The sequence below is a fragment of the Oryctolagus cuniculus genome, chromosome X (genome assembly GCF_964237555.1).
Source record: "Oryctolagus cuniculus chromosome X, mOryCun1.1, whole genome shotgun sequence".
NCBI classification, from domain to species: Eukaryota; Metazoa; Chordata; class Mammalia; order Lagomorpha; family Leporidae; genus Oryctolagus; species Oryctolagus cuniculus.
Genome location: NC_091453.1, coordinates 80,729,898 through 80,757,819, shown reverse-complemented (window position 1 = coordinate 80,757,819; position 27,922 = coordinate 80,729,898). Strand labels below are relative to the sequence as shown.

Genomic DNA, 27,922 nt, shown 5'->3' with positions numbered 1-27,922 from the left:
AGCCAATCGGTGTCTTTTAACTGGACAGTTCAGGCCATTCACGTTCAAAGTGACTCATGATAAGTGGTAACTTTGCCCTGCCATTTGCCAAAGATAAGTTCTAATATATGCTTTGAATTCCCTGTGATCTTTTGCTGTGAGTTTTCCTTCCTTGGTTTCCTTCCTTTACCTTCTTTCATATTGATGACCGTGTTTCTGTGTTTCTGTGTGTAACACATCTTTAAGCATCTTTTGCAGGGCTGGACGAGTGGCAACAAATTCTTTCAATTTCTGTTTGCAATGAAAAGTCTTTATTTCACCTTCATTCACAAATGATAGCTTTGCAGGATATAATATTCTGGGCTGGCAGTTGTTCTCTCTTAGTACCTGGGCTATATCTCGCCATTCCCTCCTAGCTTTTAGAGTTTCTGATGAGAAGTCAGCTGTGAGTCTGATTGGAGATCCTCTGAGAGTAATCTGACGTTTCTCTCTTGCACATTTTAGGATCTTTTCTTTATGTTTCACTGTGGAGAGTTTAATTACAACGTGTCGTGGTGAGGATCTCTTTTGGTCGTGTTTATTAGGGGTTCTGTGAGCTTCCTGTACTAGGATTTCTCTGTCCTCCAAACCTGGGAAATTTTCTGCTAATATCTCACTAAAAAGGCCTTCTAATCCTTTCTCCCTCTCCATGCCTTCAGGAACTCCTAGAACCCGAATGTTGGGTTTTTTAATAGTATCCTGAAGATTCCCGACAATATGTTTTAGATTTCTAATTTCCTCTTCTTTTCTTTGGTCTGACTGTATACTTTCCTGTTCTCTGTCTTCTAAGTCTGATATTCTCTCTTCTGCTTCACCCATTCTGTTTGTAAGGCTCTCTATTGTGTTTTTCATTTGATCTATTGAATTCTTCACTTCAGTCACTATCACAGTTTCCTGTTGTACTAGTTGTTTCGTTTCATTTTGATTCCTCCTTAATATTTCATTTTCACGAGAGAGATTTTCTATCTTGTCCATTAAGGATTTGTGTAGTTCCAGAATTTGTTTTTGAGAACTTCTTAATGTTCTTATCAATTTTTTGAGATCTGCTTCTTGCATTTCTTCTATGTCATCATCTTCATAATCTTGAATTGGGGTGTCTTTTTCATTTGAGGGCATCATGGTGACTTCCTTGTTTTTATTACCTCGGTTTTTGCGTTTTTTATTTGGCATATTGGAGATATTTGGTTTCTTCGCTGTGGTGCTTTTTCTTGTTATACTATGACTCTAGATTAAGTGGACTATCTGTTTTTGATGGAGCCTTAGGGCTTGAGATGGGTGTGGCCTGAGAGCTCTGTTTGGTGTGCCAAAGGTGACACTCCCAGGTTAGGCGTGGTAAATCTCTCTCTCTCTTTCTTTCTTTTTTTTTTTTTTTGATTCAAAAGGGAAGTAATTCCGCACAGCTGAATGAAGTTGGAGGTAGTTAGCAGGCAAATGATATACCCACAGGAGCCAGAGATTGGAAGCTCTTTCCCAAGGACCACACAGGGAATCTGTTCGGCCCTCAGAGTGGGCTCAAATTCTCCTTCAGCCTCCCACTGGGTTGCCAAAGTTACGGAATTGTAGCGTCTCTGGAGAGTGCTCACGTGAATTCCGTGAGTTCTCTCCCTCACTGTCTCTTTTTTCACAGTCTCAGTTCAGTAGCACCACAAATTTACTAGGTCCTAATCTCCTGTTAATTCGCCCCGCCCAGAGTCAGGTTTTTCTGCTAGGCTCAGGGCCGGTGCAAACCTGAGGTCGCTCTGCTTATGACGTATGTCCAAGATGGCGCCTGCTCTTTGTCTTGCTCGCCCTTGAGAGGTGAGCGGAGAGAGAGAAACCCGTGTCCGTACTAGTCACCCTTTTTTTTTAGATTTCTTTATCATAGAAGAAAAATTCTTCCTCATTGCACTTTCACTGTCTCAAGGACCTTGCTTTGCTGTATCAATCTCTCTTTACTACAGGATAATTTCTATCAGCATTCAAGCATCTGTTCATCTTAGAAAAATCCTCTCTTCATCTCACATTCTCCCAGCTATTGCTTGGTTTCTTTGTTCTTCTTCACAGCAAATTTTTTAAAGAATTGCCTGCACACATTGCCTCCATTTTCCTCATTTCACATCTTTAACATCTATGCATTCAAAACTACTCTTCTAGGTCACTTTTGTCTGGCCAACTCCAATGGTCATTTCTCTAGCCTTCATCTAGAAGCTTACATCATCATTACACACAGTTGACTACATCATTCTCTTTGACATAATCTCTTTCTCTTGGCTTCTATGACCTCACATTCTTGATTTTTTAATATCCATCTGGCAACTCCTTCTGAGTTTCCTTAATATAGCTGCATAGCAGCTGGGAGTACAGGGTCTCAAATTGTTCTATCCAGTATGGTAGCTAGTAGTCACGTTGTGGGTATAACATTTAAATTTTTTTTAAAAAAACCCACAAGCACAAATAAACCAACTTTAACAGATATTATTTTGTATTCATATAGCGCCTTCTTCGAGAACCTTAAATGCTTTACAGACATCATCTCTAATGAATCCCCACAACAACCCTGTGAGGTAGGTTTTACTCCCATTTGACAAGACAGGGAGACTGAAGCACAGAGAGGTCAAGTGACTTGCCCAAGGTCACACAGTTCACTGCACTGAAGAGCCAGGGCCCGAGCATCTTAGCCTCTCCCAGCTCCTAGCCAAATACCTCATGAGAGAATCTTGAATGAAAGGTAGCTTTAAAGAAAGCAGACATAGTAGTATGTTATGAAAAATGAGGTCTTTCTACTGCCATCAAGGAAAGAAAAAGCCCTGCACCGAGGGTCAGAGGCCCCAGGACCCATGGGGACACCTCCTGCTGGCGCTCCCCACAGCCTCCTGGCTCCATTGTAAGCAATCCTCTCCAGGGCAGGTTTCCCAGACAGAAGCCACAGGACTTAGAAACAGGACTTCATTTAGAATATTTACTTCCAGTTATGGTAATTCATAGAAATTCTTATTCCAATATACAAAATATGGGACAGTCATCCCGACGAACACATACACAGGTACAGAGCAACCAGCCACCAGTTACAGCTTAGACCTGCCCTTGCTCTATGCACGGTCAGCCAACAGACCACCTCCCAATGCCATCTGTGTGGGTCTCCTTCCTGTCTTCCTACACCTGTACTGGTTTTCCCAACCGTAACCCTATACCTTTTAGAAGTACACTGAGTTTAAATTTAAAACAACTAAATCATATGAATAAAAATCAAATATTTATTTAAAAAATCAAAATTAATAATTCAGTCCCTCAACCCTACTGACCACATCTCAGTTTTCTAACAATGTTGTGATTAGCAACACACTGAACAGCAAGACACAACCCATTTCCATTGTTGCAGAATCTTCTGTTGGATCATGATCCTCAGACTGCATTTCTAGTGATAAAATCACAACTCTGCTACTCCATCAGCTGAGTAACTTTAGGCAAATTACTTAATCTCTCTTAACACCAAGTTTTCTTTTTGTAAAATAAGACTAATGATACCTTTCTTTTAGGCTGTTGCTAAGATGCATACTGAGTGCCATAAAAGAGTTTGACATTGCCCAATCTGCACACACTGGCCCCAAAAACTCTCACTGTAGACTTGAGGCTAGACCCCTCAAGAGTTCCAGACTGCTTACTTGACACCTACACTTGCATTTCTCACACAAGTAGCTCAAAAACACATGCAAAGTGGTGTTATGAGTGACTGAGTTGTTACCTGCCATGCCAGAATCCCACATGGGTACACGTTCAAGTCTTAAATGCTACACTTCTGATCCAGCTCCATGTTGGTGCACCTGGGAGGGTAGCAGAAAATGGCCCAAGTCCTTGGACCCCTGCACCCATGTAGGAGGCCCGGATTAAGCTCCTGGCTCCTGACTTCATCCTAGCCCAGCCCTGGCCATTAAGGCCATTTGGGAAGTGAACCAGCAGATGGAAGATATTCTCTTTCTCTCTCTCTCCGCCTCACTCCCCCCCTCCCCCCCTCTAGCTATCCCTTTCAAATAAATAAGATAAATCTTTAAACATACACACACACACACACACACACACACACGTAAAGAGAGTTTCCTTTTCTCTCTTCCCAATCCCAACCATACTTGCTTCTCCTCTAGTCTTCTTCATTCTTTTTGACTCTTTCCTTACTCATATCAAGTCTATCACTCTGGACAAGAGATTCTACCATTAAAATATATTTTGAATCAGTCTGCCCAGTTCCAGTGGCCCCTCTGCTTCCTATCATCTCTTTTCTTTGACTATGGCTCTAGCCTCTCATCTGGTCTCCTGCTTTCACTCTCACAACCACCCCCACAGCCATGTTCCATAAAAGTGCCAGAGAAACCATCCTTGAATATAAATCATATTCCTGCCACCTCCTTCTTATAACCCTGTGATGGCTTCCCATTGTGAATAGGATAAAATACATTGACCAGGTTGGACACAGTGGTTAAGACACCACTTGGGATGCTCGCATCCCATGTTGGAGCCCCTGGGTTTGAGTCCCAACTCTACTTCCAATTCCAGCTTCCATCTAATGCACACCATGGGAGGCAGTGAGTAATGGCTCAAGTAATTGGCTTCTTGTCACACCTATGGGAGCCCAGATTGAACTCCTAGCTCCCAGCATTCGCCTGGCCCAGCCTGGAAGGCATTTGAAGAATGAAACAGTGGATGGCAGATATTCATTCTCTCTCTCTCTCTCTCTCTCCCTCTCTCTCTCCCCCTTCCCTCTTCCTTTCCCTCTCTTTCCCTCCCTCCTTCTCCTTCTTTCTCCCTCTCTTTCCCTCCTTTCTTTCCTCCCTCTCAAATAAACAAATTTAACAAGAAATTGGCACCATGATCTTTATGCTGCAGTGCAGGAATATGAGAGTGTCATTCTTCCTCTCAGGATAATACCAGTAGATGAAACCAAATTCATAGTGTTGTTTTGAGAATCAAATATTATAATGAGTGCAAAGTTCATAGCACAATCACTGTATTGAATATTTACAAAATTTTAAGATTGCAAATTCAGGATAGGATTTACCTCTGTTGGTGAGACAGGGAAATATAACTGAGGCACAGTATACAAAGTTATTAAATCATGTGGGTAAGATTTTATCTCTTAAACTGAGATTCAAATCTAGCTCTGTCACTTTATCAGCTGAGTGATCTTAGACAAGTGACACAACCTTAAGTAGCTACTTAATCAATGATAGATACATGAGTGCTTATTGTATGATTCTCTGTCCTCTAAAATATTTGGAGTATTTCACAATAATTTTTAAAAGTGACTAACACGCAACAACAGGAGTTACTGTGAATTTACTCCTCATGTAGGATCTCTGTCCTTAATATGTTGTTCAACGTGAATTAATGCTATAACCAGTACTCAAACAGATTTTACACTTTATGTTCTGTGTGGGTACAAACTGTTGAAATCTTTACTTAATATATACTAAATTGATCTTCTGTATATAAAGATAATTGAAAATGAATCTTGATGTGAATGGGTTGGGAGAGGGAGCGGGAGATGGGAGGGTTGAGGGTGGGAGGGAAGTTATGGGGGGGAAAAGCCATTGTAATTCATAAGTTGTACTTTGGAAATTTATATTTACGAAATAAAAGTTTAAAAAAAAGTGACTAACATGATGCCTATAAATGCTCAATACAAGAAAGTAATTATTATTACATAATGATCATAGCACTTAAGAGATAGAGTTAAGGCTATGAAGATTCCCAGCCACGGGTTTGAATACTGGTCCTACCAGTATTGGACAGGTTAATAATGACCTTTGCTCCTTCAACTATTCCCTATTCTCATCAATACCATGCACAGAAAGATAAAAAGTTTAGCATCAAGTGAAGGGAGAGGATAAAATATACTTCTCACTGTCTACCACAGCGCTTTCTATTCTTCCTCAGGTAGATGAATGAAGAAGGCATAAACTGGCCTCTCAAAAAGAAGTAGTATAAGGTCCTTTGATGGCAAACCTGTTTGGGAGTTGGGGATGAGCTGTTAGGAAGGACTTTTACTGCAAGCTAAGAAATACCAAGGCAAATGTCAGAAGCATTCTATTTGGGGTCCTCAGGGTCCAAAATTAAAGTAGACTTAGAATAAATGGATGAAAAGAAATTTTTAAGGGCTTGAATTGTAAATTAGACACTGTTACCTTTTAAAGTTGTTTTAATTGGATATACTTTTTGAAATGGCAAACAATAATCAAATCATGTTTAATCCTCTTAATAATGATTGAACTGCAGATTAAAAAATATCACATCGTGGAAGAAATTTAAATGTTAACAGTCTTCCCATACTGAGGACACTGTTGAACAACAGGAAAAATAGTGTTAGTTGGAGAATAACTTGGTACAACATCTTTGGAGGACATTTAGTTCATTAGCAACCTTTGAAGATTTAAAATACATATGTATCTAGGCTAGTGGCTGAATTACCCATATTTCACATTGGAGTACCTGGATTCAATTCCTAGCTTGTTCTCTTGACTCAAGCTTCCTCTCAATGCATAAGCTGGGAGGTAGCAGTGGTGCATACAGTAATTAGGTTCCTACCACCCATGTGGGAGACCTGGATTGCAATTCTGTCTACTGGCTTTCGTCCAGGCCCACCCTTTGCCAGTGTGGTACTATAGGCATTGAGAAAATAAGCAAGCAAATGCGAAGTAATTCTAACACGTTAGAGAGAGACAGGAGACAGACAGGTTCCTAATACAGGCAGGTAGAGAGAGATAAAGAGCCCCCAAGGAAGAATACCAAACAACCAGATGAAAGTCACATCAGCCAAAGGCCCTGACCACCCAGGACCTGTTTGAGCACTCCATCAACTTCCATAGGCAAAATGAATAACTCAGGCTCTGACTGCTGAGCGGCCCTGACCTCAGAGTGGCTAGCTTCAGTTTCACCTTATTAGTATATCTGTGCAAAAAAAGGTGATGCTGGTGGCTGCTCCCTGAGTGGTCTTTATCCAGTACTAGAGGTTTTCACCTTATTCGCATATATAGTAACCAATTAGGGAAAGTGCCCCCATTAAAAACATATAAAAACCCCTAGGCAGGACCTCTTCATTGCCACCCCCTTCTGGGACCCCTCCAGGCAGGCACTGCTGCCAGTTTTCTCTTTCACTTTCAATTTCTCTTTCTCTTAATATGCGTCTTGTTAGAAAGGCCTAAACTTCATGGTTGCAAGACAAAAGTTCAGCAAAGAGAAAGAGCTGTAACATTTCTAAAAATTCACTGGAAAGAAATCTCTCTGTCTCAGTCTCTCTCTCTCTCTCTCTCTCTCTCTCTCTCTCTCTCCCACACACACCCTCCCACCCTCTCTGTCTCCCTCCTCCTTCTGCATCCTTCTCAAATAAAGTATACAAAAAGACATAACTGTTAACCTAATAATTCTACTCGCCAGAATTAGTCCTACATATATACTAGTAGGCTAGGACATATACATAAGGTATTTGTATTGTATATGTATATTTCATTGAAATACATTTTGGAAAATCCAAAAACTGGAAGCAACATAAATATGCATAAACAGTGAAATTGTTAAATTATAATTTAATCATCCAGTGAATATTCAATGAGTACTACTTGGTACTACTCAAGTAGGTACTGGGGAAACAGAAATGAACAACATAAACAAAAATCTCTTCCCTTATGGAAGATAAAATATCCCTACGATGGAAAAATATGACATACCTCAAATGTAGAATAAAATCTATAAACATTAGTAGCTCTCCAGGAGACACACGTAAATGAACAGCTCAAACTGTAGAACACAATAGCTAGCAAGATAGTTAGGTAGATAGATACTATGATCCCAGTTGGAAACAAATATTTTATACTTAATAAAACTTTTAGAGAATACAAAAAATTCTGGAGAGTAAAAATGACTCCTTTAGGGAACGGTATTATGGTCTGGAAAAAAGACATTGCATTTCAAAGTTTAATGTATGTACTGTTTTATTTTGTCATATACATGAATTACTTTTGATTAAAAATAACAAGCTTAAATATGAGGAGACTTCAAAATGTTCATGGAAAATGGAATGAAAATATAAATTTATGGGACCAGCGTTGTGGTGCAGCAGGTTAAGCTGCTGGTGGGATGCCGCCATCCCATATCAAGTTCAAGCCCTGGCTGTTCCCAAATCCTTTCCTATAATAGAGACTACTCAAGGAAACTCCCTTTTACTCTCTTCTGCTATGATAGGTCTGGAGACTATTTGGACTCTTCCAATTAGAGTCTAATCTACCTAAGCCATTCTTAGTGAAAACTGGCAACCAGAAGATGGTCAAGAGCTATTCCAGTCAACCATTTTAATATGAGGTAACTTAAAAAAATCATGGAAAATGGAAATTAAAAGATAACATTATTTTGGTTGAGTATCTTTTGAAATCTATGCATTTTTTCATGGTACATGTTTTCCATGAATGTTTTGAAGACCACTACTATGCATGGATCTTAAAATTTTCTAGTGCCAGAGTACACTTATCTTTTAATTCCATTTGTCATGACTCTCTTGAAGTTCTCTTGTATTTAATAGCTGTTGCCATTGGGAACAATTTCCAATATTTAATCCAGGTTCCTCATGATTTGTATAAACTAAAATATCACTAGTTAAAGCCTCAGTGGAAACTTATAAGAGATACTGTTTATTTATATTTGGAAAACAGTGCCTAGAAGGAAACACTAATAGGAACTGGGACTTATTCAGACGATGGCAAATCATTAGTCTCCAAGTGTTTTAAATTCTTCTGTAGATAAGATTGTCTCAAAGTGGTCAAAAAACTCTGGGGAAAGTATACAACCTATGTGAATAAATAGCTAAATGATTGGAATTTGTGCCCCACCCTTGTGAGTTAACATGACCAGATGAATGTGACCAAGCCACCACTTCCCACAAGCTACCAGGGTGAAAGAGATTTAGTCAACTACCACTAGCAATCAGAGGTCCTCCAAGAGATATAGCACCTTGGAAAACAGGTTTCCTGTAAACCATCACTGCCATCCTGTGCAGGCCACCTTACCTAACTGAAATTGATTGGAGACATTTCCACATGTTTGCATTATCTCCGGGCTATTCCATCCTAAGGGGTATAATGCACAGCCTGAGCTTATCAGCAGTCCTGGAAAGAAAAGCATACACACAGGTAGAAAAAATACGAAACAGCAGAACACGTCTTCTATCACCCCAACATTGGCCCTAGGTTAACTCAATTCAATTTTTTTCTCCTCCATTCAAGGCTTGTGCTTCCTGGTTTTCACTCCATTTCTGTCATACTCAACAGGATCTCTTTGCCATGCTATAGGTTGTGAGGTACCATAGACAACGTAGGGGATAATTCAAAAGAAAGGACAACTTTGGAAATCGGGACAGACCAATACATTTTTAAGTCAAAACTCTTTTTAAAACTCACAAGGCTAATTTGGCCTCTCCAATCTCTTTTATCTTGGTCTGATTTACAATGAACTACAATGTAGAGACAACATCTCTTTCCTAAAATCCAGCTTTTTCTAAACATCAAGCACATTTTTACTAGCTGAAAGCAGGTCATGATTGCCATAACTTGTGGCTAACTCTTGGACTGAGAACTATATGACGTACACAGATTGAGTTGACTTCTCCTGGTGAGCAGGGCATCACATTCCCTCTCTCTTGAGAAATCATTCCAGCTCTGTGCTAAGCATTCTCCACTTCTTAAGCTCCCAGTATATTCTACTATATCCCTTGGCTTAATCCCCCTTTTGTTTAGGCCATTTAGTCATTTCAGGAAAACTGTGGGACCTTAGTTATAATCTCCCTATTCCAAACACAGATAGAAATCTGAGTCTGCTTGCCAATGCTGCGATCTAATGCCAGCTGTCTAGATTACCCTGCCATGCCTCTGGACACAACAAATTGGACCAGAATTTGACATCTGACACAAAAACGATCAATTCATTGGCTAACCAGAAACAGGTAACACTGTAGCCTCACATGAAGAGATGAGTTGGGCCAGATATTTGTTTCTGGGAATTTTAACTAAAAAAATAAGGGGCAGTGTTGTGGCACAGTCAGTTAAGCTGCCACCCACTATGCCGGCATCCCATATTGGAGCACTGGTTTGAGTCCCAACTACTCAGCTCCCAATCAGGCTCCCTGCTAATGTGCCAAGTACATGGACTCCTGAATGCCATGTGAGAGACCTGGATGTAACTCTGGGCTCCTAGCTTTAGCCTAGACAAACCTCTGCCATTGCAGCCATTTAGGGAATGAACCAATGGATGGAAGATCTCTCTGTATCATCTATCTATCTGTCTATCTATCTATCTATCTATTTATCTATCTATCCATCCATCCATCCATCTATTTATCATCTATAATAATCTTCTATCATCTATCCTCTTTCTCCTTCCCCTGCCTTGCAAATAAATAAGTCTTAAAAAAAAACATAAAGATTTTGAGCTAGTAAACAGTTCAGTTGAAACAAAACACTAGTAGGTAGAATCAATTCTGTGTCAAGCTGAATTTAAGTTCAATCCAAAATTAGTAGTTGGGGTAGGTGTTCAGTATAGTGGTTAAGACATTGCATGGGGGGCCAGCACTGTGGCGTAGCGAGCAAAGCCACTGCCTGCAGTGCCAGCATCCTATATGGACACTGATTCAAGTCCCAGCTGCTCCAGTTCCAATCCAGCCTCTGCCGTGGCCTGGGAAAGCAGTACAAGATGGCTCAAGTCCTTGGGCCCCTGCACCCACGTGGGAGACCCTGAAGAAGCTTCTGGCTCTTGGCTTCGGATCGGCACAGCTCTGGCTGTTGCGGCTAATTGGGGAGTGAACCAGCAGATGGAAGACCTCTCTCTCTCTCTCTCTCTCTCTCTCTCTCTCTGCCTCGCCTCTCTGTGTGTAACTCCGACTTTCAAATAAAGAAATAAATCTTTAAAAAAGAGACATTGCATGGGACACTATCATCTCATATCAGAGTGCCTGGATTCAAGATCTAGGATCATTCTTGATTCCAGCTTCTTGCTAATAGAGACCCTGGGTGGCAGCAGGTGATGACTCAAATAGTTTGGTCTCTGTCATTCATGAGGGAGACCCAGATGGTGTTCCTGGCTTGTGGGTTCAGACCCACCAATTCCTGACTGTTGCAGACATTTGGAGAAGGGGGTAATGAACAAGAAGATGAGTTTCTCTCTCTCTCTCTCTCTCTCTCTCTCTCTCTCTCTTTCCCTATCTCTGTAATTTTCAAATAAATAAAAATAAACACTTTCAAAATAAAATTATGAGTGGACAGCAGTCCTCAGTAAGCTATGCAAACTGATAGAGGGAGAAAACAAAGAAAAGAAGTAGTGTCATTCAGACTTGCTATGGAGAACCCTCCAAACTTTCCATGAAAGAGCTGGAGAAAAGAGTAGCCAGTCCTTCCAGATAGCTTCCCAATCCCACTTTCTTTATGTTATAATAAACTCCCTTTTGAGTCTCAGCTATCTGAAACCGAAAGAGTCTAGTTACAAAAACACTGTATATACCTGGGTGCAACACCAAAGGTCATGGGATGAGAATATAGAAAGTAACACAGAACAGGTGCCTGAACAGTGATGAATGAATGCTATGTTTATAATTTCTGGAGCTCAAGGGCTAAACTGGACAGTGAAAGGCAGGATGCACCAGGAAATGCTGGCTTCACTTTCACTTCTCCTTCCTCATTGAGGAAGAGTCCATGCACACTCTAAGAAACTAATAAGGCCACTTTGCCATCAGAAGAATCCTTCAGGAAGATCTCAAAGGAGTCTCTGTGCTTGTCTGGCATGTAGCATTCCTGCTTTTCTCAATACTTAATGAGGCCACAGGAGAAGATAAGAGCCTTAGTAACAAGAAGGGTTTAAATAGGGGGATTAAAAAAAAGGTTTGGAAACTAAAAGGATGACCAATTAAGGTTAGAAATTCCTTTCAGTGGAATGCTTAACATTTGAAGGCATTCTTATCTGTCTCATAATCTTATGGGAAATGAAACTGGTCAAAGACCTTTCTAGGCTCTGGAATTTATCCAGTAGTTATAGAACAATATGTACTCCTGTTTTGGTCCACAAACTGGAATCTTAAGATATGATGAGGTAGCCCAGAGGATGCTTAATAGATTCAGGACAAATGAAATGAAACAGCCTTCTTCTGCTACCACTATTTACCCTTTGAGGGAAGAATTAATGAATATGGACCTTTCTCACAGATGAGAAAGAAAAGAACACAAGTTTATAAAAGAACAGCAGCTCTACTTTCCAACCACCATACACTTCCCTTGGACTGGTATGAACTTCGATGTCTCAAGCAGTAGCTGGTGCTGGCCATGTGCATTTCAAGGTACAGCAGAGAAAACTTTCCCCCTTCTTCAGCCATGCTGAGGAACTCAAGTCAGGAAACCTTCCACAGCTTGGCCAACCAACAGGCTAAGTAACATGTTCCTCCTGTCTGTTCCCATGGCACCTTGCTTTCACTCCTGTGACTAAAATGGTCTGTGATGGATGTACTCTTTGCAACAGTTCATCATCAGCTTCCCTCACCAGAGGGTGTGTTCTTTGAAGGCAGGGGCTTCAACTACATATGTTTGGTACCCAGTACGTAAAAAGTGCTCAATTAATGCACGTGTTTCAGAGTACACTCTATCCATGTAACCAGAGAGTTTCCTTTGCCCACACTTCCCAAAGCAGGAAGGTTTCTGAAAGGGACTTCCTTGGCAAGGTTAGGCGATCATCCTAGGGGCCAGCGCTGTGGCGCAGCAGGTTAACGCCCTGGCCTGAAGCGCCGGCATCCCATATGGGAGCCGGTTCTAGTCCCATCTGCTCCACTTCCCATCCAGCCCTCTGCTATGGCCTGGGAAAGCAGTAGAAGATGGCCCAAACCCTTGGACCCCTGCACCCACATGGGAGACCTAGAAGAAGCTCCTGGCTCCTGGATTCAGATCGGCAGCTCCGGCCGTTGCGGCCGATTGAGGCATGAACCATCGTATGGAAGACCCCTCTCTCTCTGCCTCTCCTCTCTCTGTGTAATTCTGACTTTCAAATAAATAAATAAATCTTTTTTTTAAAAAAAAAAGATCATCCTAGACACCTGATACCATCATAGAATCTTAGAGACGAAAAGGTCTTCAGAAGTTACCTACTCCAGTCCTTTCCTGCTATAGACATGGATGTTGAGACCCAGGGAGTGAAAGCAATTTACCCAAAGTCACATAGCCAGCTGCTGGTTACACTTTTTCTCACTGATCAGACAACTCATTAACCCTTAGATGCTCTGCCATTCTAGACTTGGGTGTTCAAAAATGACTATCTGGGGCTGGCGCCGTGGCTCACTTGGCTAATCCTCTGCCTGCGGTGCCAGCATCCCATATGGGTGCCAGGTTCTAGTTCCGGTTGCTCCTCTTCCAGTCCAGCTCTCTGCTGTGGCCCAGGAGTGCAGTGGAGGATGGCCCAAGTGCTTGGGACTCTGCACCCACATGGGAGATCAAGAAGAGGCACCTGGCTCCTAGCTTCGGATTGGCACAGCCCTGGCCTTGGCGGCCATTTGTGGGGTGAATCAATGGAAGGAAGACCTTTCTCTCTCTGTCTCTCTCTCTCACTGTCTATAACTCTACCTGTCAAATAAAAAAAAATGACTACCTTTTGGCAACAATATCTCTAACAAGCATTAGGAATTTTGCAGGCCTTAGATTTGGAAAGACAGTACAACATAATAGCTAAAGAGAATCGGTGCAGCTGTCATTCTAGAACTAAGTTCAAATTCCAACTCTACCCCCTGGAAGCTGTGTGACTTTATGCAGACTACTAAATCTCTCTGTGCCTCAGTAACATCATCTTCAAAATGGGAGTGGTAAGAGCACTGGATATTACAGAGCTGTCCCAAGAATCAATATACATAAAGTGCCTGGTACACAAAAAGTACTCAACAAATATTTATTATTAAACTGTGCTGCGTCTCCCTATGCTGCCTCCCTCAGTTTAGAACTATATCCTCCATATTAATTTCTTCTTCATCTCCTTGTTCTCAGCACAAAAAGTTAAAAAGTCAACACCTGCATAGGGCTCCATTCAAAAACTGCCTAGTTGGAGCTGTTATCTTACAATTATGCAGGGGTGCAGCCGGCGCTATGGCGCCTTAGTGGTTAAAGCCGCTGCCTGCAGTTCTGGCATCCCATATGGGCGCTGGTTCTAGTCCTGGCTGTTCTACTTCCGATCCAGCTCTCTGCTATGGCCTGGGAAAGCAGAAGATGGCCCAAATCCTTGGGCCCCTTAACCCATGTGGGAGACCCAAAAGAAGCTCTTGGCTCCTGGCTTCGGATCGGTGCAGCCCTGGCCATTGCAGTCAATCGTGGAGTGAACCAGCAGATGGAAGACCTCCTGGAGTGTGCATTAGCAGGAAGCTGGATCCAGAAGCAGAGTATCTGAGACTCGAACCAGGCACTCCGATAAGGGGTTCTGGCATCCCAAACAGCTACTTAATCTAATACACCACAATATCCACCCCAAACATCTTTTCATTCCATTTCCCCACAAGTTCTTTAAAGTGCCCTCATATCAGCTGTAGCCCTGGTTGGTGTTTCTCTTCATTGCTAACTCCCAAGTTTACTGATCCTCTAAACACATATGCCCCTTGGAGAAGTCTTCCTCAACTGCATATGCTTAGCTGAGTACTTTCCTAGTCTCGCCTACCTGTAAGAAGGGATGGAAAGCTACTGCAAAGGGCAGATGTCCAATAGGCTGCCATTTTGTTTCCCTTCCTCAACTGTCCTCCTCCATAGCAATCCCCTATCAAAAAAAAATGTACCAAATGTCCTCCTCTAACCTGTTTGCTATGGTTTGAATTCACTGTGCTAACCAAGCAGAGGTCTGGAGTTGGAAATGTTATTCAGCTTTAGCCCTTGTGGAACTTGAACATTAATACTAACACTCAAGTGCAAAATCTGAGAGAGAATTTAAAGCCCTTGCTCCAGCTGCCCTCAGCCTTCTTGTGCTACTGAATTAACTATTTTTCTATATGCCAACAGCTCTATAACCCTCTCCCAATCATACATCTTTAATTAGTGAAGCACCTAAGCTTTGTCTGTAGGCAATAGCCCCTCATGGGTGTTATCAACCAGCTTTTCTGAATCCCATTCACAAGTGCAACTGTTGAATGAGCAACCATCTTATTACACTCCCCAATCCCATCTTCGAGTCCCCATTCAATGCATGACTCCCTCACTCACCAACCCCGCTCATTTATCCCCACATTTTCTCAGAGTTAGAGGATAGTTCACATCTGCTGGAGATGTCAAAACTAGATCAATGGAGGATTCACAGACAGGCTGCACTGGGCCTGGCCTTTGAAGGATGGACAGCTATTTCCAGACAGAAAGGAAGAAAAGGGAATTCCAGAAAGAAACAGCACTTTGAACAAAGTGAACATAGTATTTTCAAATTCTACTGCATACTGGCCTCATGCTGGGGAACAATAAATAACAAATCCAAGGCAGTAGTTAACTTTGCAGTGGGGATAAGGAGTGTTATCAGCATATGAAGAGGGATTCAACTATATTGGTAATATTCTATTGTTAAGCTGAGTGGTGCATACATCTGAAATAGTTCATAATACATTTTCAGAATTAAGTCAGCCCAAAAGGTTGTGTAAAATGCAGATTAGTAGGCCTCAAGTCTGACTTCTTAGCACTAGAGAATCTGCACTATCCATAATCCCAGGTGATTCGTATGTAAATGGCCCATGGATCACTCTGGAAAACATTATGATACAGTTTTCTTCCCAAAGGGAAAAAGAAAAATCAAGAGGAAGCTCATAAATTCCAGGGCTAGGAGTCAGAAGCCTTAGACCATATTTTTTGCTCCATATCAGTTTGCTCTGTGAGTCTTGGCTAGCAGGTTAACTTCCTTGGATGCCATTTTAATTTTTAAGGGGGCTTTATTTTTTAAAAAATTGTTTATTTATGTATTTATTTATTTAAAGAGCAGATTGACAAAGAGGGTAAGAGAGAGAGAGAGAGATCTTCTATCTGCTGCTTCACGCCCCAAATGGCTGCAACAAGAGACCAGAACTGCATCTGGGTCTCCCATGTGGGTGGCAGGGGCCAAGTATGTGAGCTTTCTCACTCATCTTTCCACTGCTTTCTCAGGCACATTATCAAGGAGCTGGATTGGAAGCAGAGCAGCCAGGATTCGAACTGGCATTCTGATATGGGATGCCAGTATCACAGGTGGTAACTTAATTCACTGCACCACCATGCCAGCTCCTGAATGCTATTTGTATAATCGTTACTCATCATGGTAAGGAAAAATGACATGATAACTGGTAAAATTTTTGGAAGACTTTCCAAGAAAAGGTATGGCTTCCAGAATAGGTAATATTTTAAGCCACTTTAATTGACACATAATCAACAGGTATAAGTTATAGAAAGATAATGGTTTCTGGAATCAAGATCTCAGTGATCTTGAAGTAGGCAGGCACACAGGTTAAAATCAATTAGGTTTGTGAGCTGGAAAACCATGCCTTCGCCATGCCCCTGTGTGACCTCAAACCCTACCTGATACTATCACCACACCCCTATGTGACCTCATGCCCCTAACTGGCCACACCTGGGTGCCTACCAGCCAATCAGGTTAATTAACCACTCCCCTTTGGAAGTGGGTTAAAAGCCTAGGACACAGTGTGTCCCACCCTCTCTTCTCTTTTCCCTGGCCTTTTGCCAGGAGGAGGCTTGCAATACCCTGCACCTCCAGGACACGTGGCCTTCGGGCCGCCCGCCCTAGGCTTCCTCACCTAGATGCTCCTCCATGTGGCTGGTTTCTGGTGCTTGATATGAACCCAGATTTACCTCTCTTTCTTAGATAAAGCTCTCACTCTCCTACATATCTTTCTCACTAAATAAAAGCTTAAAATGTACCATGCTGCCTCATTTATCTGTGCCGGTATTTAGAATTCTTCTCTAAATATTAGGCAAGAACCCTCTCAGGCTTATTAATATTGGGCTTTATTAATAAGCATATGGTGATATCGTATGGCACCCCAAATTCAGGTATATAAATTTTAGGGGTCATCCCCGATATCAATCTATCTCCAGTGGCCACTTTCATTCAGCTTGAAGCATGGAGCACTAAGACCTTATATGGAGAAAAGCATTGTGTGTGTCTGAGTCTGTCGAATTCTATCTCTTGAAAAAAAAAATGTCCATAATGGTGATTCTCCCTTGGGTTAGGGAAAGAGAACACAACATGTGTATCAGAGTCACTGGGAAATTTTTCAAAACATGAAGTTTTCTACCTGGTGCTGTGTATATGAGAATGCAAAAGGAGACTGGGGTGTTGGGGAGTTCATGTTGTTTTAAGCACTCCAGGTATTCTGATACATTCTCTACTCCAGAATGATTCTTGGCCTCCCTTGAGTAACCTGATCCAGGATCTTACATTTTTTTCCTGCCAAGAAGTTCCTTATATTTACTTCTCACCTATTTCTTCTTTGTTTAGCTCTCACAGAAGATGGGGATTATTCACAAGCATCTTGCACATGTATACCCAGGGGAATGTGAATAATGGCTGTGTTCTCAGGGCCCAGGGGCCAGATGTTTGGAAAACTCAGCATCCCCAGGGTTGAAATAATCTCCTGGCCAGATGTTTCCTTCACCGGTTGGAGCAGGGCATGGAGGTCCCAGTGGAAGTCTCCCTGGACCCTACGCTTGTCCAGCTGGATCAGCTGCAGGTGAAGCAAATGGGCCCCAAGGGTCTCATCAGGTCACCTTGCTGAGTATGACTCAGGCCAGCAGCTCTTTATTTCTTCCTGTCTCTCCCACTTCCCACCACTCATCTCTGTGGGCAGCCGCCAGACCGGCGAACAAACGTCAGGCAGGGGGAGGAGGTAGTTCTTAATGGATACTCCATCTCTTCAGTGGTTTGGGGTCTGGCAGAGATAATCCAGACCTGAAACAAATTGGCTCCTCCCCTGATGTATTTTGCTTAATGCACTAGCTGCCTAGGAGCAGCCAGGCTTCGAGCAGCGAAATCAATTCCCCTCAGCTGAACAACAGGCTTAAACTTAACCCCTACAGCTCTTTCTCTTGTGTCTTTTATCCATGGAGTTCGAAATTTTCTCCAGGCTTGGCTTTTTGCCACTGGCAAAGCCTGTCTCTGAGGGTCAGATCCAAGTTCTCCAAAGAGCCATAGGTGATGGTCATTGCCAAGGGGATCCTAGAAAATATAATATTTCCAAGAAGTCTTCACCATTCCTTCATATCTGATATAACCTTGACAGCCAGCAATCTCTAAGAATGAGAAAGGGAGGGTTCTTAGTTGGCTAGTGTTACAGTGGGAAAACTGCAGAGGTCCAGTAGTCTTTCCTGATATTATTCCTTTGCCCAAGGATAAACCTGATAGCATGACCTGGATCTTGACCTTTACTATGATTTCTGTCTAAAGACTCTTTATTCTTGAATTTTATTTTTATTAAAATATTTTGTTAACAATAATTAAATGAGGTGCAGTGTGACATTTATTTTTTCTTTGTGCTCCTAAAAGCATTTTTAAAATTTATTTTTTAACAATTTTTAACATTTTTGCCATATTCGTTTCATATGTAGATATTATTTTCACACACATATGCTATTTTGTCTTGAAAACAAAGATATTAACATTACACAATGTGAGATTCATGACAATGATCATTAAGTGAGGGAAAAAGGGTATATTGTCATGTAGATGGTATAAATCATTGAAGACAATATTTGTAACTATGTACATAACAAATAATATGACATCCACACAATTTTTATATTCTATATTAATTTCCACATTTAAGGGAAAACATGTGATATTTACCTTTCTGTGTCTGATTTATTTCACTTAGCATAAGGATCTCCAGTTCCATCTATTCTGTTGAAAATGTCGAGATTTCATTCTTACTTTATAACTGAGTACTATTCCATCACATTTTCTTCATCTAGTAATCAGTTGATGGATATCTAGGTTGATTACATATCTCTGCTACTGTGAATTGAGGTGCTAAAAACATGGGAATACGGGTATCTCTTTTATATGCTGACTTCACTTCCTTTGGATATATGCCCAGAAATAGGACATAAATCTTTTGGGGTGTTTTCTTTGAGGCCTCTCCATGCTGTTTTCCGTAATAACTATACTAATTTGCATTCTCATCAATAGTATGTAAAGATACCCATTTTTCCACATCCTTGTCAACATTTTTTTTTTATTTTTGTATAATAGCCATTCTAACTGGGGTGAATTGATGCCTCATTGTGATTTCTATTTGCATTTCCCTGATGGCTAGGGATCCAGACCATTTTTTCATGTATCTGTTGGCCATTTGCATTTGTATTTCTTCCCTTGAAAAATGTCTATTTATATCTTTTGATTTGATCATTTCTTTCTAAAAAGATTATTTATTTATATATTTGAAAGGGGAAAGGGAGGGAGAGAGGGTGGGAAAGAGGGAGAGGGAGGGAGAGAGAGAGAGAGAGAGAGAGAGAGAGAGAGAGAAAGAGAGAACCTGCCATCCACTGGTTCACTCCCCAGATGGCAGCAATAGTCAGGGCTAGTACAGGTCAAAGCCAGGAGCCGGGAACTTCATCTTGTCCTTTCTCGTGGGCTGCAGGGGACCAAGTACTTGGGCCATCTTCAGCTGCATTCCCAGGAGCATTGGCAGGGAACTGGATTGGAAATGGAGAAACCAGTACCCGAACATGTACTCGGATTTGGATGCTGGCATCACAGGTGGCAGCTTAGTTCAATGTACCATAACACTGTTCCCTTTTCTTAACTGGATTATTCATTTAGTTTTGTTGTTCTTGAGTTTCTTAAGCTACCTAAATGTTCTTGAGCTTTAAAGACTCCTATGTAAACGTAAATGCTGTGACCATGTTCCTATGACCAAAGAACATGGGGAATATAGAATGGCAGAATTTTATGACACTACAATTGTATTATGTTTTGACATCGTTTTTATGACACTTGGCACTGAAAAAAATTTGGTCAATCTATCAATGTTCAAATCTCCAATACCTTTCTACATCCTTTCTCAATGATTTCCTTTAATTTTCTGACCTAGGAGATGGGATCACCGAAAATGCATTATATGGAAACTATGAGAGTTTTGTAAATCTTAGTGAAGCCCCTTTGGGACATTAGCTGGGAATAGGGCTCACTATTAAGATATGGAGTCTGATCGAGACTGTTGCTACAGGCCTGTAGCCTGATCGCTGCCAGTTAGCCTCTCCTAACTTTGTGCTGGGAACTCTTAAAAATGCAATGGAGGCTAAGTTGTCAGTCTCTTGTCAGAAGAAAAGAGAGCTCAGGATGCTAATAGCCTGGCACTGAAGTCTGGAAAAAAAGGAAAGGATGTAAACTAACTCAGGCCTCACATGTCCAACTTACCTCAGCATATTTTAGATATTGCCTTATTCATACATTCATTCTTTCTACACTTACTGGACACTTGCTCTGTGCAAGCACTTAGCTTGGCTCTGGGGCCATAAATATGAATTGCTATGACCATTCCTCTCTCCTGCCAGCCAGATGTCATTTCCTGAAATAACGTGCCCACAGAAGTGCTGAGTTAACTATAGCACACTCAAAGATACAGGTGAAAAGATAGCCCAAGACTGATTTGTGATATGCATGGAGTTCCTTGAGGGAGATAAAATCATTGAGTTAGATCAGCCTTAGCATCTGGTTTGGTACCATGGTTCTTAAGTGGAAGAGAGAAACTATATAATTCTTTCCAATGTGACCAGAAAACTATCAGTTGCTAAAGAGCAGGAAAGTTCAGAGATGAGGGAGGCTAGAATGGTAACTCAGATTTCAAACTTTTACAGCAGCCTGTGGAAAGAAGGGCAGAAAGCATCATTTTAACTGGTGCAACCAAATAAATCTGGTGCTTTTCATGAGGAGTCCAGGAAACCATGGTACTTTAGCCCAGGATTTCTCAATCTTGGCACTACTGATATTTTGGACTATACAATTCCTTGTTGGAGTGGGGTGCATTGTAAGATGTTTAGCACCATTACTCCCCTACACTCACTGGATGTCAGTAGCACTCTCACTAACCTGTGATAACCAAAAATATCTTCAGACATTACCAAATGTCCTCTGTGGGAACGGTTGAAAACCAGCCCAAACTGCCTAAGTTCATCACTACCACTTCATCCCAAGGCCTCCTCAATGTAGTAGTTGCAGAGAAGAAACTTCAAATCTAGGCTACATTTCCAGGGGACAAATTCAGGGGAAATGAAGCACAAAGAGATCACATTGCCACAAAGTAACTCAGTGCAAGAACGAGAAGTGGAATCCAGGCTTCCTGGCTCTGTCACCCACACTGTGCCATAATAATGATGATGGATTGTATAATGATTCTAAAACTCTAACAACAACCTTCAGCAGTAGGTTCTATCTGTACTTTTTCTGACTGTGCAATCTAGGTATACAAAATAGCTTAAATATTCATACACATATTTGTCTATCTCAATTTGTTTTTCCTTTCCCACTTCAAATCAAACTACTCCCATTGCCTTCCTGAGTCTGTCATTTTTGCTTTTTGCTGTTTCCTAGCCCATCCACACACTGCCAGTATCCCAGTTTCTCTGTGGTAAAGTTAGGGGGAGCCTGAATGAAGGAAATGACAGGTAAAGTGGGTCAGGGCAGTAAGAAATCTGGGTAGACTGTTAATGACTGCCAAGTGGGGCTAGCCTTAGATGTAGCCCTACATTCTGTCTGATATCTAGTAGAGATGTATTTATTTGGTGAGGATTGTGAACAATCAGCACCTCTGTGGATGCATTTACCAGATCACCATTTTCTGAGATGACTACCAGAGAGCAGAGCTCTTACGGATCAACTTCTCATTAGAGTGGTAATACCAGGGCATGTGTCAGCTCCCTTGGAATGCAGATCTGGAGAATATGAGTAAATGAACACCCTGGAATCAGAAGAAAATTATGAAAATAGAGGCTAAACAACATATCTAGACAGATATCAACTCTGTCTACTATCCAATTTGTCATGAATAAAACCCTAATATAGATGGTAATTTGGGAAGTCCTAGATTAGATATTTCAAAGGAGTACCCATTCATAGCCTTAGAGTTAGACAAAGCAGAGACGGTGAGAATGGATTTCTCCATAAGGGTATGTTCTGCACTCTCCCTACCCCAAAGCCTGCCCCACCAACCTACCCAGTCCCAGGGACATAGTCTTACCTCCCACAAACTGCGCTGCTCCCATGCAACGACCCATCATTCTGGAAATGAGCTCCTCCATACAGCAGCCCAGGACAGCAGCCAGTGCCACCAGGAGCAGCAGAGCACAGCCGGCACCTGTTATCACTGTGCACATTTGCCAGGCCAGGCTTGGGATGGCACTGAAGCTGGCATAGCGCCCACATTCTTCTACCATGATCAGACTGTGCCCTTCTCCCCTCACAGGATAGTTGCATCTCCGGAATGTGCTGAAAGACACTTGCTTCCCCAACTGAGATCCAAAGAGCCAATAAGGCAGGAAGTAACTGGTAGAACTGGCCACAGCAGTCACAAGAGACAGGAAGGCCCAGAGGGTCCCCACCAGGGTCAGGCTGCTCCTCATAGTCTCAGGTTTCTCTGCAGAGATGGGGAGATGTGTTGGGTCACAGCACCAAATGCGGAAAGTTACCATATAAGCTCTCCAGCCTATTTTCCACCTGATCGGCCAAAGCTGGGGTTCATTGACGTGCCAGTTGGTTCTTGCTTCTGGATAAGATTATTCTCTAGAGGATCATTTGAGGCCCTGTGGGAATCCACTTTTCAGTATTTTCCCCATATTTCCTTCTTTCTGCCTGATTCAGAGTTTTATGGTATCTAGGCTGAAGGGAAGAACCATAGAACTGAATTAGTGACTGTTTTACCAGTTTAAATGCAGCCTAATCAGACAGCCTTTAACTTTTAACATATGGCACTGAACAAGTAGCAGAAAGGGAGCAAAGTAAATGAAAACAAGGCTGCTATAAGAGCCCCTAGACTTTCAGCTGAATGACCTTGCTGGCCTGCAGGCCTGGAAAGGGTTGATATCTCAATAGGGTCAGGAATAAAGTTATTTCCAGAGTCAATAATGAGGAAGACAACTCACAGGTCTGCCCCTACTATGAGGAAACTTCAAAATGTTCACAGAAAAATGGAATGAAAATAAATTCAGTTTGAGGCAATAAATTCTGAAATCTATGTATAATTTTCTTCATAAAACATGCTTTCTGTTAATGTTTTGAATACCTCTTGTATAAAGAGTACAAGGAAAGAAGAACATACCATGAAGTTACAGGACATTCCCATTTGACTTAGGCAGGATGTATGTTCATGCAAGCTTTTCACTGGAACACAGCAGGTAGACTGAAAAGGGTAGAATACAACACTGGAGTCTAGTCTCATTGTACCCTATAGCTGCTGTTGGGAGAACTCTCTTCAGTTATTTTTCCCACAGTCAAACTGGGAGGCAACTTTCCAACTAGTGGCAGTTAACTCTAGACTAGCTACTAAGAAAAACTTTCATGTCCTTTGCTGGATACAGTCAAGAAAGCTTCTCATCTCTCCAAAATAGATCAGGGTCAGGCACTTGGCACCTTGCAGCAGGAACATATAGCTGTAAGGAATTGTCAAAGTTCCCTTTTGAAAAAGTAATCTCAAAGTCAAGACACTGAGAGTCTTTCCAGATCTAGTCTCTTCGGTCCAGCTCATAAATGGCTTTCACAGACCATTCCGTCAGAAAATCAACCACTTCCCTCCAACTCCATTAATCTGCCATTGCTTTCTGGCTTGCTTCTCTATTCGGGCAGCAAGAGACCACACTGCAGCTTGATGACAGCACTGTGAATATCTCCAGCAGACAGATGGTGGAGTATGTTTCAGAAACTTCTGCATGATTCATCATCATCGTTTACGTTATAGGTGGTGGTGGTGTGTGTGTGGGGGGGTGGGTATTGGGATGGAGGAACCCAAAGCAGGAGAAGTATAGTAATGGGCTATATGGGGTCACAGTATTGCCACTTTGGGACACTGACAGCAGCAGTCATACTCAAAATCTCAGAGTCCCAGCCATGAGCCCCTTCACAATTGTCATCAAATCATGCCTGGTACAGAGTAGGCATTGCAATCTATGTTTTATAAATGAAACTTTTTTTCATAGAATCCCCCAATTTCCAGATTGAGAGGGACCTTAATGAATCATCGAATCCAGCCTTCTTGTTTTACAATTGGGGGAGTTTGGTGCAGTAAAAGGGAAAGTGATTTTCATCAAGTCATAGTTGTAAGTTAGCAAGCAGCAACATGGGAACCAGAAACCTGATCTGCAGCTTCCTAGGCCAGTGCTTTTCTACCAAACAATGAGAACCGCCCTCCCTGCCCCCCCCTTAACTTCACAGATGGGAATATGAAGAGGAAGTGATTTACCCAAGGGTAAAATGCTAGTGAGGTACACTGGCCAGACCAGAGCACAGTTATTTGATTCTTAGTATAATGCTCTTTTTTTCTCTCCACCACAATTCCCCTCTTGATCCATATGTATTTTGTGCTATGTGTTTTGGGCAGGAAGGGAGCAGAGATCGTAAATTGCAGGTGCTTACTATGGAATGTTAGGGTTTGGGAAGAAAGTGCCCTAACCTGGGCCCTTGGGATTGAGGCTTTGTGCCTGAGAGTCAGGGGAATGAGAGAAAAAATGTGATGAGGGATTGAAGGCCAACAGGAGGAGAATGGAATGAGTTTTGAGTGATTGCTGTTAGAAAGCAGGTATGCTTGGCTGCAATGAGGTAATGCCTCTGCTTGTTATGTGAGAGTTGGTAAGATTACCAAAAGACCTCTCTGTTCTGGACTCATTTCCTGATGAAGAAGCCCAGGCTAAGGGAGGAGAGGAAACAAGCTGATAAACAGCTGCTGGCTGCATCATCATAATCCCTTCACAATCTTTTATTCCATGCACTCTGCCCAACAATGTCCTTAGGGTAGTAAGAAAGGTATTACCCTTCATTTGCAAATGAGAAAAGTGAGAGTCTGAAAGCCAAAGGACTTGCCTAAGGGTAACTCAATGGAAAATCATTTCCTTCTCCTCCTTTACCTGCATCTTTCCCCATAGCATTATCCACATGGCCTCATATAATTGTCCTGACACTATTACAATAAAAGGCTTCCATAGTTTCCCACTCAGAATTTCAAAACAAATGTTTGAGAGTAGAGAAAGAACTCAAAAGGAATGTAGGAAAGGTAAGAGGAAGGTCAATTTCCCCAAATGTAGTACATAAACCAACAAAACAAGAGTGTTAACTTTTCCAGGCTCAGCACTTATAACCAACTCCACATGCCCCCCACGGATATCCTAACTCGAGATCAAAAGTCCCAGTATGATAGCCAGAAGGAGGGACAGAGAATCTGTATCAGTGAGTGGTACCCAATCTATAGCAGAAATAAGGGGAGGGATTTTGATGAAGGTAGTCTTCAACAGGGACAAATAAGCTGCTAAACTACAATACTACAAAACACTATCACCATGATCTCATTTCTTTTTTATCATGGGTACAGTTATAGACAGTGAGAGAAGAGAGACAGAGAGAAAGGTCTTCCTTCCATTGGTTCACCCCCAAAATGTTCGCCTCGGCCAGAGCTGCGCCAATCCGAAGCCAGGAGCCAGGTGCTTCTTCCTGGTCTCTCATGTGGGTCCAGGGTCCCAAGCACTTGGACCATCCTCCACTGCACTCCTGGGCCACAGCAGGGAGCTGGACTGGGAGGGGAGCAACCGGGACTAGAACCTGGGGCCCATATGGGATGCCAGTGCCACAGGCAGAGGATTAACCAAGTGAGCCACGGCGCTGGCCCCAACCATGATTTCATTTCTAAAGAGGCATTCTGAAGACAAGATTTAGGAAGACAGAATCTCAAAGTTAAGTTTATTTTTTTAAAAGATTTTATTTATTTATTTGAAAGATAGAGTTGCAGACAATGAGAGGGAGAGACAGAGAGAAAGGTCTTCCATTCACTGGTTCACTCCCCAAATGGCCGCAACAGCTGGAGCTTCGCCAATCCAAAGCCAGGAGCCTGGAGCTTCTTCTGGTCTCCCATGCGGATTCAGGGGCCCAAGGACTTGAGCCATTTTCTACTGCTTTCCCAGGCCATAGCAGAGAGCTAGATCACAAGAGGAGCAGCTGGGTCTCAAACCAGCCCCCATATGGGATGCCAGTGCCACAGTCAGAGGATTAACCTACTGTGCCACAGTGCTAGCCCCAAAGTTAAGCTTAAATTGAGTTTTGTTTTAGGAAAATTCACTCTTCTGAGTTTAGATTAAGTACTTTATTGGAAAGTCATTACCCTTCTTTCATTTTGGAATAAGGTAATTGGCTATAACAGTTTTCTTGAAGCTCAGGAGTTTCCTGGGCTGTGGAACATTCAGTGATGAAACCAGAACAATCCCAAACACCTATTAAGGAGTAGAGACATTGAGAGCCAGTCAGTCATCTATGGTTGAATAGATGCCACAGATAATTATGTGATGTTCTCTCCAGGACTCAGTATGAGAGGATGCCAAAAAGTTCATGGAAAAAATAAAGCAAGTTTATTTTGACACCAAGAATTTTGAAATTCATGCCTCATTTTTTCATCATGCATATTTTGCATTAACCTTTTGAAGACCCTTTGTAATATAAAGCTAAAAGTGATCATGGAGGGGCCAGTGCTGTGGCATAGTATGTTAAGCCTCTGCCTGTGGCACCGGCTTTCCATATAGATGTTGGTTTGAGTCCCTTCTGTTCCACTTCTGATCCAGATCCCTGCTAATACTCCTGGGAAAGCAGTGGAAGATGATACAAGTGCTTGGGCCCCTACACCCAAGTGGGAAACCCAGAAGAAGCTCCTGGCTCCTGGCTTTGGATCAGCCCAGTTCCAACCATTGAGGCCATTTGGGGAGTGAAACAGTGGATGGAAGACTCTCTCTCTCTCTCTCTCTCTCTCTCTCTCTCTCTCTCTTTCTCTCTCTCTCTCTCTCTCCCCTTCTCTATCTGTAACTCTGCCTCTCAAAAAGATAAATAAAACTTTTTAAAAATGATCATGAAATTACACATTGGAGAGATGAAGCCTATACATTTTGAATGTAATCCTTTCTGAATAATAGACTTGATGTTATGCAGTCAAGGAGATCTCACAGATTCAATTGATCAATATTTTCTGAGCACAAGAGTCCCAGCTCAGTTTCTCCCATGGTTGGGTAGGGAGGCATCAAGGGTATGGACTCTGAATGGGCACAGTGGTGAATGTTCCATGTGCTGGACAGGTAATCGCATTCTAGCAAATACATTTGGTTCCATCTCCTGAAATGGAGTAATTACCTTCATGACAGTCCTCTAAAGCAATCCAAGTTTATATCCAGAAACTGGCTAAGTCACTTTGTTTTCATACCAATAAAAACCACAATGAATTGTATCTTTCTATCTCAACTTTTACATGTTTCATGTATGATATAGCTTTGACTGTGTCTCTCCTGAAATGTCTAGCCACATAGCCATGCAGGACTTAAGAACCAAATACTTGGGGTTGGTACTGTGGCATAGTGGGTAAAGCTGCCACCTGCAGTGCCAGCATCCCATACGGGTGCCTGTTTGAGTCCTGGTTGCTCCACTTCCAATGCAGCTCTTTTCTATGGTCTGGGAAAGCAGTAGAAGATGGTCCAAGCCCTTGGGCCCCCGAACTCACGTGGGAAGACCTGGAGGAAGTTCCTGGCTCTTGGCTTAAGATCAGTGCTGCTGTGGCCATTGTGGCCAATTGGGGAGTTATGGAAGACTCTCTCTCTCTCTCCTCTCTCCTCTCTCCTCTCTCCTCTCTCCTCTCTCTCTCTTCTCTCTCTGTGTAACTCTGACTTTCAAGTAAATAACTAAATATAAA

General features: G+C 42.1%; 1 protein-coding gene across 1 annotated transcript in view; it reads right to left on the bottom strand.

Annotated features, from left to right (window-relative positions):
* Positions 1-22,699, bottom strand: part of LHFPL1 (LHFPL tetraspan subfamily member 1) — a 51,233-nt gene extending 28,534 nt beyond the window's left edge. The window contains exons 1-2 of the mRNA XM_070066626.1: positions 22,238-22,699; positions 9,045-9,143 (exon numbers count right to left, since the gene is read on the bottom strand). Of these exons, the coding sequence (XP_069922727.1) occupies positions 9,045-9,143; positions 22,238-22,688 (550 nt within the window). The 5' untranslated portion in view covers positions 22,689-22,699. The remainder of the gene's footprint in view (positions 1-9,044; positions 9,144-22,237) is intronic.
* Between the last annotated feature and the right edge of the window lie 5,223 nt (positions 22,700-27,922).